The 11,846-nt window shown below is 38.7% G+C and overlaps 3 protein-coding genes across 4 annotated transcripts; all 3 read left to right on the forward strand.

Annotated features, from left to right (window-relative positions):
• The first annotated feature begins 1,638 nt into the window (after nt 1-1,638).
• Nucleotides 1,639-3,151, forward strand: LOC110862675 (baeyer-Villiger monooxygenase-like). Its single transcript, XM_035845809.1, has 3 exons — nt 1,639-2,101; nt 2,164-2,605; nt 2,664-3,151. Exons 1-3 carry the CDS (start codon nt 1,668-1,670, stop codon nt 3,111-3,113), a joined length of 1,326 nt encoding a protein of 441 aa, XP_035701702.1. The 5' UTR covers nt 1,639-1,667; the 3' UTR covers nt 3,114-3,151.
• A 34-nt stretch (nt 3,152-3,185) lies between these two features.
• LOC110862689 lies at nt 3,186-5,334 on the forward strand. Of its 2 annotated transcripts, XM_022111901.2 has the most exons (3): nt 3,188-4,575; nt 4,933-5,109; nt 5,188-5,334. In XM_022111901.2, exons 1-3 carry the CDS (start codon nt 4,317-4,319, stop codon nt 5,253-5,255), a joined length of 504 nt encoding a protein of 167 aa, XP_021967593.1. In that variant the 5' UTR covers nt 3,188-4,316; the 3' UTR covers nt 5,256-5,334. The 2 variants fall into 2 exon arrangements, with proteins under 2 accessions (XP_021967592.1, XP_021967593.1); XM_022111900.2 differs by having other exon boundaries at nt 3,186-4,575; nt 4,933-5,307.
• Nucleotides 5,335-6,330: 996 nt separating this feature from the next.
• Nucleotides 6,331-10,569, forward strand: LOC118433646. The gene is made up of 2 exons (XM_035845796.1): nt 6,331-9,620; nt 9,682-10,569. The coding sequence occupies exon 1, from the start codon at nt 7,326-7,328 to the stop codon at nt 8,844-8,846; it is 1,521 nt and encodes a 506-aa protein (XP_035701689.1). The 5' UTR covers nt 6,331-7,325; the 3' UTR covers nt 8,847-9,620; nt 9,682-10,569.
• The last annotated feature ends 1,277 nt before the right edge of the window (nt 10,570-11,846 follow it).

Raw genomic sequence — 11,846 nt, forward strand, 5'->3', positions numbered from 1 at the left:
CCAGGCGCACAAATGCGCGCATTATCTAACCTAACCTACCGCTAGAGCAAAAATACGGGTCCGCTTATTTTTGGATGTGAACAAATTAAAATTAGTTTCGTTAAGATTGGACATAAACAGTTCGCTATGTTGCATTGTCAGTAGCTACAAGGACAAGTCCTGGGTTTTGCCCTGATCCGGCTGTGAACACAAATTAACACGCTCTGTCTCAATGATCTTATGTATGTACTTCTTTCAAGTCATGCATAACAGTTTTTCTGCTATTTAAAAACACCTGCATAAAATTAGTACATAAAAGTGTTTTAAAACGTTAAAAACCACCCACCCAAAATCTGAAAAAGTGCACAAAAGTGCATAAAAATTCACAAAAGTACTTAAACGCACATAAAGAACTAATATCTCATTTTTTCGACATATTTGATACATTAAAACAATTTAGTGATATTTCCCAAACTTTCTTAATCAATATTCTTTGTGTTAAAACTATTTAATTTTTTGCAACATTTGAGTTTTAATTTTCATCTTGTTAACGTGGGTAGGGCATCTCAACACTTGTGTATGAATAGAATGAGAATGATATGACTTTTGGAGTCCTTTTATGCACTTTTATGCATTATGCATGCATAAAAATAATATTATGTACCTGAAAAAAAAAACACTGATGCATTCTGATTTACTCAATCATCCTCTTTTACACCTTAGGTGCATATTTAGAAGGTACAAATGTTCCCCTGTTGAATTAAACTATACAGCGAAATAAATTACATAAGCGTTTGACATTGGTGATAATTCTTGCAATAAAAATAAAATATGTAAATGTGATCAAAATGAAGAAAGGTATCCAGCCTACTCACACATTTCAAGATCAAGCAGGTGAGCAGTGAGGATGGACACGACTTTGCGAGAGTGACCACCAGTTAGCCTTGGTTATGTTTTGGTTATGTATTGTCTTAATTTTTATTATCACACGTGCCGCATGAACTCAACTTGCCCGGAACTCAGTGTTCCGGGTGGCATAAATTCAAGTGGTAGTAACCGGTTTTAACTGGCCATTTCTTTTCAAAATACATGTCGTTGTCGGTCAAAAGTGGCCAAAATTGGATAAAATAAAATTTGCACATTATTCAGAATGTATTCATTATTTTACTGAAAATCTAACGGATAATTTCAAATCTAATTCACAAAAGTTATTCTTCTTTGGAAATCCTAATATGCTTCCTTCTCGGTGACAGGATTGACTCAAAAAATTTCCCAAATGGTAGAATAAATAAATAACTGTGCAATTATTGGGTCTATTTATTGATATACATGTGCTAGGACTAATTAAATTGAATTAAACTTTAATTAAGTATGTTAAATTTTGTGGCTCGAATAAATTTGGGAAGCATTTAGGCTTATAATAATTTTTTCCAGCCACTTATGGCTACCGGCCACTGGTCAAAATAACTTTTGGCCGGTAGAGACGGCACACTGAGCTATCTCTGTGCAAATATGTACATGGGATTGGCTCTCGTAAGCATCAGTTCCATTCTTCTTCTACTCGGTTGCATACAGTTGACAAAATTGCCTCTTGGTAACTTATCTGGTAGATTGAATTTTATAATTATGACAATTTTGGGTACAATAATTTGTATTTAATATTTTTATAGGTAAGATAACTTTGAAGCATGGGTTCCTCCCAAGACACCTACGAGATACTAGTGATCGGTGCCGGATTCTCTGGCATCTACGCTCTCCACAACCTTCGCAAGAGAGGTTTTAACGTCAAAGTTTACGAAGCAGGGACATATATGGGCGGAACGTGGTACTGGAACCGATATCCCGGCGCACGGGTCGACACGGACAATCCCATCTACCAATTCAACGAGGAAGGACTTTGGGACTTTGCATGGACCGAGCGCTTCCCAGCCCATCCCGAACTTCAAGAGTACTTCCGCTATTTAGACGACAAGCTCCAACTCAGCAAGGACATTGAGTACAACACCAATGTCAGCGCAACTCAGTTCGATAACGCTCGGAATCAGTGGCAAGTCAAGACGGATGATGGCCGAGTTACTTGGGCAAACCATCTCTTCCTTTGTACTGGCTCTACCACAACTAGGTAACCGAATGCGCTTTCTGGTGTTTGTTTCTCTAGTTTTAGCAGTATTTTTCCCACCCCAGATACACGCCTCCTTTCAAAGGTTTGGACAAATTCAAAGGAATCTCCCACCATTCCTACGTCTGGCCCAAAGCTGGCGTCGACTTTTCTGGGAAGCGCGTCGCCGTTATCGGCACGGGAGCCAGTGCGGTTCAAATAATTCAAGAAATTGGCTCAAAAGTAGGCCACTTAACGGTTTACCAGCGCACACCGAATCTCTGCCTCCCTATGCAACAGGCCAAGGCGAACGATCCTAGCAAAGCTGCTTGGTTTCCGCCAAAATCAAAGTTTCCCGAAATATTCGGCGTAGCTCGGAGATCTTTCTCTGGCCTCAATTTCGATTGGGAACCAAAAAACGCGGCTGACGTTACTCCAGAGGAGCGACGCGCCTTGTACGAATCGCTCTATGCCCATGGCGGGTTTGCCTTTTGGCTTGCCAATTTCCAAGATATGCTATTTGACAAGGTACATAAATTCTAAAAATCGTCGTAAATTTAAATTCCTATAAATCCCGCCCTTCTAGGAGTCTAACGCATATGCCTACACCTTCTGGGCGGAAAAGGCCCGAGCGCGGATACACGATCCTTTAAAACGGGACATCTTAGCGCCCCTAGTTGCGCCCCACGCCATCGGAATCAAACGCCCCTACCTTGAACAAACTTATTACGAAGTCTTCAACCAGCCCAACGTGGACCTTATTAACGTTCGGGAATCTCCTATTTTAGAAATTACAGAGAAAGGGGTTCTCACAGAGAAAGAGGGTGTCGTCGAAGTCGACATCATCGTCCTAGCCACAGGATTCGACTCTTTGACAGGAAGTATCAAAAGTATCGACATCCGTAACGGAAAGGGCGAGGGTTTGAGAGATATGTGGAAGACGAATGGCACCTCCACTTACTTGGGCCTCACAACGGCCGGATTCCCTAATTTGTGGTACATGTACGGCCCCCAGGCAAGTCGAGTCAACTTTTGATCTTTTAAAAATCTGTCAGTAACAGAATTCTAAATAAATAGGCCCCAACCCCCCTGGGAAATGGACCCACGATTATTGAGATTCAAGGGGAATGGTTAGTCGAGCTGATGGTCAGGATGAGGGATGAGAAACGCAGATTTGTCGATGCCAAGAAAGAATGCGAAGAGGCTTGGACAAAAGAGGTTCGCGATGTTTGGGAAGCAAGTTTGTTCCCGGGAGCGGATTCTTGGTATCAGGGGCCAATATTCCTGGAAAAACTAGGGAGCCACTCTGCTATGCTGGAGGATATCCGAAATACGAGGACCTGCTCAGAAAAATTGCAGCCGATGGTTATAAAACCTTCAATTTGGCATGATTTTCAATCGACCGAATGTGCAAATTTTATGAGCAAAAATACGGGTCCGCTTATTTTTGGATGTGAACAAATTAAAATTAGTCTCATAATGAGACTAATTAATCTTAATCAGACTCTCATTAAGATTGGAGATAAACACTTCGCGATGTTGCATTGTAAGTTTAATTTGCTCACAATCAAAAACAAGTGGACCCGTATTTTTTCTTTCCCCAGAATGCGCGCATTTAAGCGCATGGCGCCAATTTCAAATCTTTTTCCAAGCAAAATTTGAAATGTTCAAATCGCTACAACTTATTTTGGCGCTAATTCAAAAAAACAAAAACATGTATGCTTAGAATTACTTTCTTTACAATATAAAAATTCAATTTTAAATTTTTTGAAAATTCAAATTTTTGTAGAGATTTTGTATATTTCGAAAATTGGTTAAAAATTTGAATTTTCAAAAAAATTTGAAATTGAACTTTTCGCCATACTGGACCGCACACGACCCCCTCAAATTAGCATTGCCCGTAGTTAGTTACCACATGCCATATGTGTCTCATAGATGGAAAAAATAGAAGAAATAAGATCAAAAGGAATTTATTTTATTTTAATCCTCATTTAAGATTTCCACTTTTTGGGTTTTATTTATCTGTCTGGCTTAGGTTTCCACGAAGTTGTTCATATTTGTCCTACATGAGCTTATCAACAGTGACGACCAACATTCCGTAAATATATTTACATACCCTGAATATAGTACGCTAAAAAAATACTGCATCCTGTACAATATCACACCTAGCCTCCAACGCGACACAATTTATTTTTATTTATATCGAATAAAGCAGAGAGAAAAGTAGTAATATCACAAAATGTCTCAGAATTTAGAGTATGACACTTTCTACGATAACACGCTCACTTTGTCCAAGACTCTGCAGGATTCGTTGACCAAGTTGCTTGCACATGGCAAGACACCACCAAAATTTAAGTCAATTGCGGCAGAAAAGACTGCCCTGCTGACCAAAGAAGTTGCAATATTTTCTGCAGACATATCGAACTTTAAAGAAAATCCAGGTTCTCTTAAGTCGACGCAACTGCTGACCACAGCTTTCAACGTCTTAGAAGATCTTGGTAACTACTTGATTTTCCTAAATTGTGCCATATCGTTATTAGGACCAATTTTAAGTCTTCAGTTTTTGCAGAAAACTCAAAAAAACTCAACAGTCATTTTTTGTCATTGTCTTGATATTGAAAAATCTCATATATTGGTAGAAGAATTCCCAATCTTGCCATATAAAATTCCAAATTGTAATATTAGTTGATATGAGAGAAACTTCAAAGTAATTTTATTCTTCAAAATAAAGTTGCTAATGACATTTTTGCTAATGCATGACTTTCACATAGCTGGTCTCTGGACCTTGTTTTGATAACTTCGTGGGTAATTTAATTGGTAAGGGTTTCAGCTAATCGGTCCTTTATATCTTATAGATGTGGATGCTTATTCACCATACGAGTCAAAAGCAAGGCGACCAGACATGCGGAGGAATCTACTCCGAATTCTGCAAGTAATCGGATGTTTCACTGCAGCGGGTGGAATGCTGGCGGTCGGCATCAAGAGCGATCTTGACTTAACCATGCTGCATCTTATCCTTCCCATCACAGCCGGTGCGGTATTATCGTTCTGCATTTTTCTGAAATGGTTTGACCCCTCTAAAAAATTTGATGCTTTGGTTTCTGAATTAGAAAAAGTTTCTGGACAAATTCGTAACTTACGGGCAGATCCATTGTATTTAGAAAGTAGAAAAAGATAAAACAAAACTGAGCTACAAATAGATACAGTAAATAAATCGTTGTTTAAATATACAACGTCCAACTTTGAGTTTCTGTTTACATTTGCGTACTTTTTACTACAATACAGTATTTTGTCATACAGTATTTTGTCCACATCACCGTTCAGGACAATGTTTGCATATAAATATTCCATGTTACATAAACCCTGCGATACCAAAAACGATTCACCGTTCAATGAGGTATTTATCATTCTCTCTAATATTTGTCCAGTCTCGGTCTGTTTGTCTATCTGTCTGGCGGAACGGCGCTTCGCATGCGGGCGTGCATTAGTTACGTCATCACTACTAAGGGGCCGAGCATTGATTAAGATTCAAGTTCTGAAGAACTCAAGAACTCACAGACCTTATGTTGTCGACGCCCTGGGGGTATGCCCGTGTCGGTATTTGGTTAACGACGCCCTGGGGATGTGCCATTGTCGAAATTTACTTGACGACACCATGGTCGTGGCGAAAATGCCTTCTTAAGGCCATCACTTGGTGCTACGGGCAGCACTGAATCGGTTAGTTTAATATATAAGCAATCTTATGTATATTTATATTGGTAAATAAATATTATTACGGAACAAATAAATAGGCACAAAGATTAAGTCCAATTCACTGGGAATAACCTACATTTCATGCGTTACATCAACAACGCTTTGGCAGGGAAAAACCCGTTGACCCACTTCCCTTATGTCCATGGAAGTTTCCGTTCTTCATTTGTCGTGATGCAGCCGTGACACGGAGATCTGTACCACAGAATGGGCCGATTTGAATATTATAACTACATTTTAGCACTAATTAAGGTTCTCCAATTAATTCCGACAGTAAAAACCAAACAGGTTATTCAATACACCGGGAAGACTTTGATATATCTGGGACACATTGCGCGACTCAACCCGTTGCCCGGCTATGTTCTGGAGGAAATTATATCCTTACTACAAAGTGCTCAAACACCCACCGCGAGCCGAATTTTGATTGTCCAAATCCTCACGTATGCATCCAGCCAAGGCAGCCATTACATCCTGACATCGGAACTGATCACGAAAATACTAATCCTTGTCCAGTCCAGATGACGGCTTTCACGAGTTAAGGTCAGATTTAACCGATTTAATTACTCATCTTAATACTAACAGTACAGAAGGGTTGCATAATTGGGATAAATTTAAAATCAAAACTGACAAGAAAGTGAGTCGGCTTAAACATGACTTTGGACCCACACCACGACCCAAACTATTTCATGGCACTGATTCAATAAAAATAAAACAGCAAACAACGTCATCGTCAAGATCGTCACACTCGTCAAAAACTACCGTCACCAATCTCACTCTACAAAATCAACTAAATTTGGGACGAAATCAGACGGACCGGGAGAAATTCAGTTTTAATACCCCTGGTAAAGAGAGCATTACCAATTGGTATCAAACACCGGAAGGAAAATGTTTACGTATCTTGCATTCTGCTCAGAATAAGAATTCCACTGCTATACCTGACTTGGAGAAAGTGATAAAATATCTCAATCCTAAACACATCCATTACTTTAGTTTTCGTAGCAGAGAGTACGTGCATGGCCTTGTTCTAAAGATATTTTCTGAGGTGGAAAAAACCCAGAGAATTGGCAAAGACCACGCCTCCAAAATATGCAACCTGCTGGAATGTGTCTGTCATAAGGAGAAACAATGCAATTTGGCCAACGTAACGCATTCCACCGCTATTCTGCACTGCCTCAAAACCATATTTTTTAAAAATCCCGACACTTTTACTCCAATTCAGGGTGACATATTACGGAAAATTTTTAGCTGCACCCACTCTAAAAATGAGAAAGGCTTGAAAGACATAGTTTTGGAAATATTTTCTCAGCAGGAGGACGCTCAATTGCCAAAGGTCGAGTTTAACAATTTGGTCCACTCCTTGCAAAATATTGACAGCCAAGATTTCTACAACGTTATAAATAGTAGCCTGGACTTAATCGAGTGTGAATCTAAAAAGTCTAAATCCGTCCAAACTTTATTCCATGGGGAGACTGTATCTCAGTTAATAGCAACGTTAAAGATGGCAAATGACTCCAGCCAAAGGCAACACCATTTTTTACTAAAACTGATCAATATCCTAGACAATGTTTTCTCATTTTACAGTCTGCAATTTGAAAAAGAAGCAAACACTATACCGACACAACCTCGCATTACCATAAGTGACGGAGGTATTTTAACTTTATGTAAAATATTGGCACAAAAACAACAAACCCCTGTGGCGGTGGGTTTAGTAAAATTATTTATTAGAATATCTCGAAACGTAGTTCCAAAATTTTCCTTGACTACCATAAAGTATTTAGTGGCAGCATGCAATTCTCAGGATGTGTCTAGCAATGAGCTACTCCCACTATTAGTTACGCTCTTACGGGAACAAAGTGCTGGCCGTAAAGTAGCACGTTTTTCTGACCTTGCCCCGCATTTAAATTCGTATCTTGAAGTTGAAGTTCATGCCGATTTATCCTTCAGTGTGATTGATAATATTTCCAGCAATGATAACACCTTATGCATATCGAGCATTGTGGCTGAAATGATGAATGAATCTGCACAGGAAATCACCTTGTCGGATGCACATATCAAACAAATATTCATGGCGTTAAATAACGAATATAGTGGCAATGACCAGACGAAGATTAGATGTGCTGAAATTCTATTTGCATTTACGACAAAAACTGGAAATATACCAGTTTTTAACTTTGAGTTTGTCGACGAGATAACAAATTTGATAAGCAATGCCTACATTTATGACGTCGAGATATACTTGACTCGGGCTTTGTTGAATATATTGCTATCAGTCACGACAAGTGGGGAACAAGACAATTACCAAAAGATTTTAAATGATTCATTTCTAAATTGGATAGTTGATTTGTATAAAATGTCCGAATTTGATTTAAACGGGATTGACTACGGGTTCGAAATTAACGCTAAAATTCTACATATTTTCACCACATTGTCAAACCAGGCAGGGTTTGTTTTATCAAGCAAAGTAGCTCATTTACTTACCATCTTGCTCCAGGATGAAAACATTACAGACTCTTTCGACCCGTGTGTCACCATTATTCACAACTATGTCACTAATAATCCCCACATGGAACGTTCCATGCCGGAAAATTTAATTCAAACTCTTTCAACTTATTTTGACATGGATCAAACTCGCAGCAAGTTATACGATATATTTTACACCCTTGGTAAACGTGGGGGATACATTCCTCCCAAAATAATTACCAGTTTTGCTCACAATCTAAACCAAACAACTGATATGAACGAGCATGCCGATTTTGTCGATCTTTTATTGTCTTTAGATTACACTCAGAATCTAAACACTTATCAATTTTATAGCCTACGAGTCGGTCTGATTTGTAGTGCAGAAATATTTAATGTACAACACCTCTTAGACTGTGTTCAGAATGGGGTGCGACTTTCTAACGTAGCGATGAAAATGTTGATTAACTCGCTCCGTACGGGGACTCGGTTAGATGAAGAAATTGCATTAAAATGTATCATTCTCGTCGTACATATAGATAGAGATAGAGATATAATTTAAGGCAGTAAGTATCTTGGTTTAACCGACAAAACTAATAGTTGTTGGAAATTCATAATGTAAAAAAGTAAACTGGAATAACATGTTGGGGAAGCTCAACTGAGAGGACGCTCTTCCTCTCGCTCTTGGGAAAGAATATTTTTAAAATTGTAAAATATAATTACAAAGACCACCCCCACTTTTTAAAAATAGTTCCGTCTACCTAAAAGTCATATGTGAACACACTTAAACGTAATTCAACCAGTTTAAATCTTGTCGTTCACGTTAATTTCCACCACAAATCGACCGGCCGTACTCTCCTTTTGTCAATTAAACAAACACCTACCTCTGTCCCCTAACTGCCTTTCTGGCACGCCTATGCCTGGCCAGGTACGCACATCGCCACCCCTCCCCCATTTTTCTACTTCTTGGAGGAATCTGGGTGTGGACTACCCGCGAGTAAGGGTGTGGAGCTGGTAAATTTTACCTGGCCACCTTTATACGTATATGGGACAGTCAACCCACCCAGCAACGATACCTGGACCTCCCAAGGAATTTCCACCCACTTTGGAATGCGGATTCAAAAAAGAGGAGTTGTCCCCTCCCTCCCCACCCCGATCCTGATATTTCTCAACATCGTCCACAACGCCTCGCCCACAACAACCACAACAACCACACTCACACAGATTCATACCACGCACGGCTCTGAAGACAACTTCCCCCATAGGAAGGAAATCACCTCCCACCACTGTCTTGCCACTTTGTGGGCTCAATCTCGAGCATTCGAGAGTAGCTGAGGTTATAGAGTCCAATTTTATATATATTTGAACTCAATCTAATGATCTGATCTTCTCTAAAGCTTCCCATCTGCTGACCCTCCACAATTACCACCCCCCCTCCTCACACACAATGGAAACGGTGGAGGAAATTGTCCCACTCGCTCACCCTACAACCAACGTCATCATTTTGGAAGGTGGAATGGATGATGATGACCACAACATAATTTACAACCAGCTAGACTTCAGTTATTGGGGTGATAATGAAGCACTTGGACCCGATTGCCACCTCTGTGGGGAAGAAATTATTGACACGACCACCCCCCTTACTCACAACGGAACCATCTACACAGTGGTATTTAAGAAGGATATTGATTGCGACGACTGGTTTGTTAGCTTCCTGCAATGCGTTTATTGCCAAAATTTCTTCCATAAAAATCGTTGTAGCCTTTCTATGTCAAATGAATCCTATCTGAATGTTATGCAATCCAGAAGTTGGTCATGTCCTAATTGTGTACCCGCGTTTGTATGTAAAGACAATATTTTTAGCACAACTATTAACTATGAAAAACTACTACTCAAGTTAGCAAAAATTCTAAACCCTTTACTGAATTTGCCTACTAATTGTAAGATATCGCACAACCTATGTTTAAATGTTATAAAAACATCTATCAATAGTTTATTTGACAAGTATGGTGTTGGATAATAATTATAAACTTGTGGTGCCTATGTATTGATCATTATACGGATTGTTATCCTGACTCTCCTCTGTTTTATCGTAATAACTGATTAACTTTAAGAAAATTATACTTTATTACCACGTTTTACTCTATTTAATAATATTGATCTGCGTATGTTAGTTAAATTTAAGAATTATTTACTGCTTATTAATACAGAATTAGCTTATTGTGTCATGATTTGAAAACCAGTTTGTACTAACTGATAATTATTGACACTCGAATAAAGGACTACAAACAAACAAACAAAGTACATAACGGTCAATCTATTCCACAACTGGAGGCTGCAAAGCTGGAAATTTATGTGACGGAAATACTTTACGATTTATACACCCTCAAACGTTTTGGAAATGATGAAACTGCTAAAAGTTTTCAGGATGATTTGATCTCATTAACAATTATACTTTTGCAGCAGAATAGAAGTTTGTGTACACAATTGTGCCAGTTATTGATCCAGTGGTTTACACTATTTCCAAGAGATGAAAAACTTACCAAATTTGTGTTACTGTATGGGGAAATAACTCCCAATTTGTTGTCACATAGGTCGGTAAAATGTTTGTGTGACAAGATTCGCCACGGTTCAAGCGATACGGGTCATATTTTACACGTTTTGACCAAATGCGCCAATTATTCAAATTGTGGAAAAATATTATGTAATACGTGCCTAATAATTTTGAAAGAGTGTGATGTTGTGTCTGTCAAATGTGTCAAATCAGCGCTACGATGCATATCAAACATTCCTGGTGTAAAAATCAATAAATATCAAATTTTAACTTTGTTGCAATTAGGAATTAAAACTAGTTGTCAGGCAGAGAAAGAAATTGTTAGAAATGTGGTCATCAAAATGGGACTAGCGACGTCCAAACGAAGCGAGTATATTGCAAGGTTGCTTACCTTGGCAGAAATTATTCTTCTTGAGGACGACTCCACTTTTTGCTCGGAAATAGAAAAGGCAAATTTTACGTTTCATTATATTCCCAAACCCGTACTAAATATGTGTTATGACAGAATAGAAAACATCTTACGACTAGATACAGGCTATCCTACCTACGAAAAAGCATTGAAGATTCTTACTAAACTCAAAAGTCAATCGGTGCTAATTCCCCAAAATCATTACCTGCTACAGTTGATTGACCTTAAAAGTCAATCATTAAAATCAACAAATGGACAAACGTTCGTCACTGAGTTGAATTACAACAACACGTCAGATCCCACTGAATCACCCATAGATAAGAATAATCCCCAAATTTGCAAACAGATAGGAGAATACGACATATCCAAGCAGCTCTTTCCATTATTACGCTACCACAGTCAGCAATTGTTTACTGGAGGCAAGCAATACATCACAAATTCCGGGAAGTTAATCCCAATTCTCTGTCAAAATTTCAAACGAGGAATTAAACGCGATTATTTTTCTAACCTTAAAAATTGCGAGGCCACAAATTATGATAAATTGTATCTCAACCTATTTCTCAAACTCACATTGGAGACGGTGAAGAAAATTGTTCCCT

The sequence above is a fragment of the Folsomia candida genome, unplaced genomic scaffold, assembly GCF_002217175.1.
Source record: "Folsomia candida strain VU population unplaced genomic scaffold, ASM221717v1 Fcan01_Sc065, whole genome shotgun sequence".
Classification (NCBI taxonomy): domain Eukaryota; kingdom Metazoa; phylum Arthropoda; class Collembola; order Entomobryomorpha; family Isotomidae; genus Folsomia; species Folsomia candida.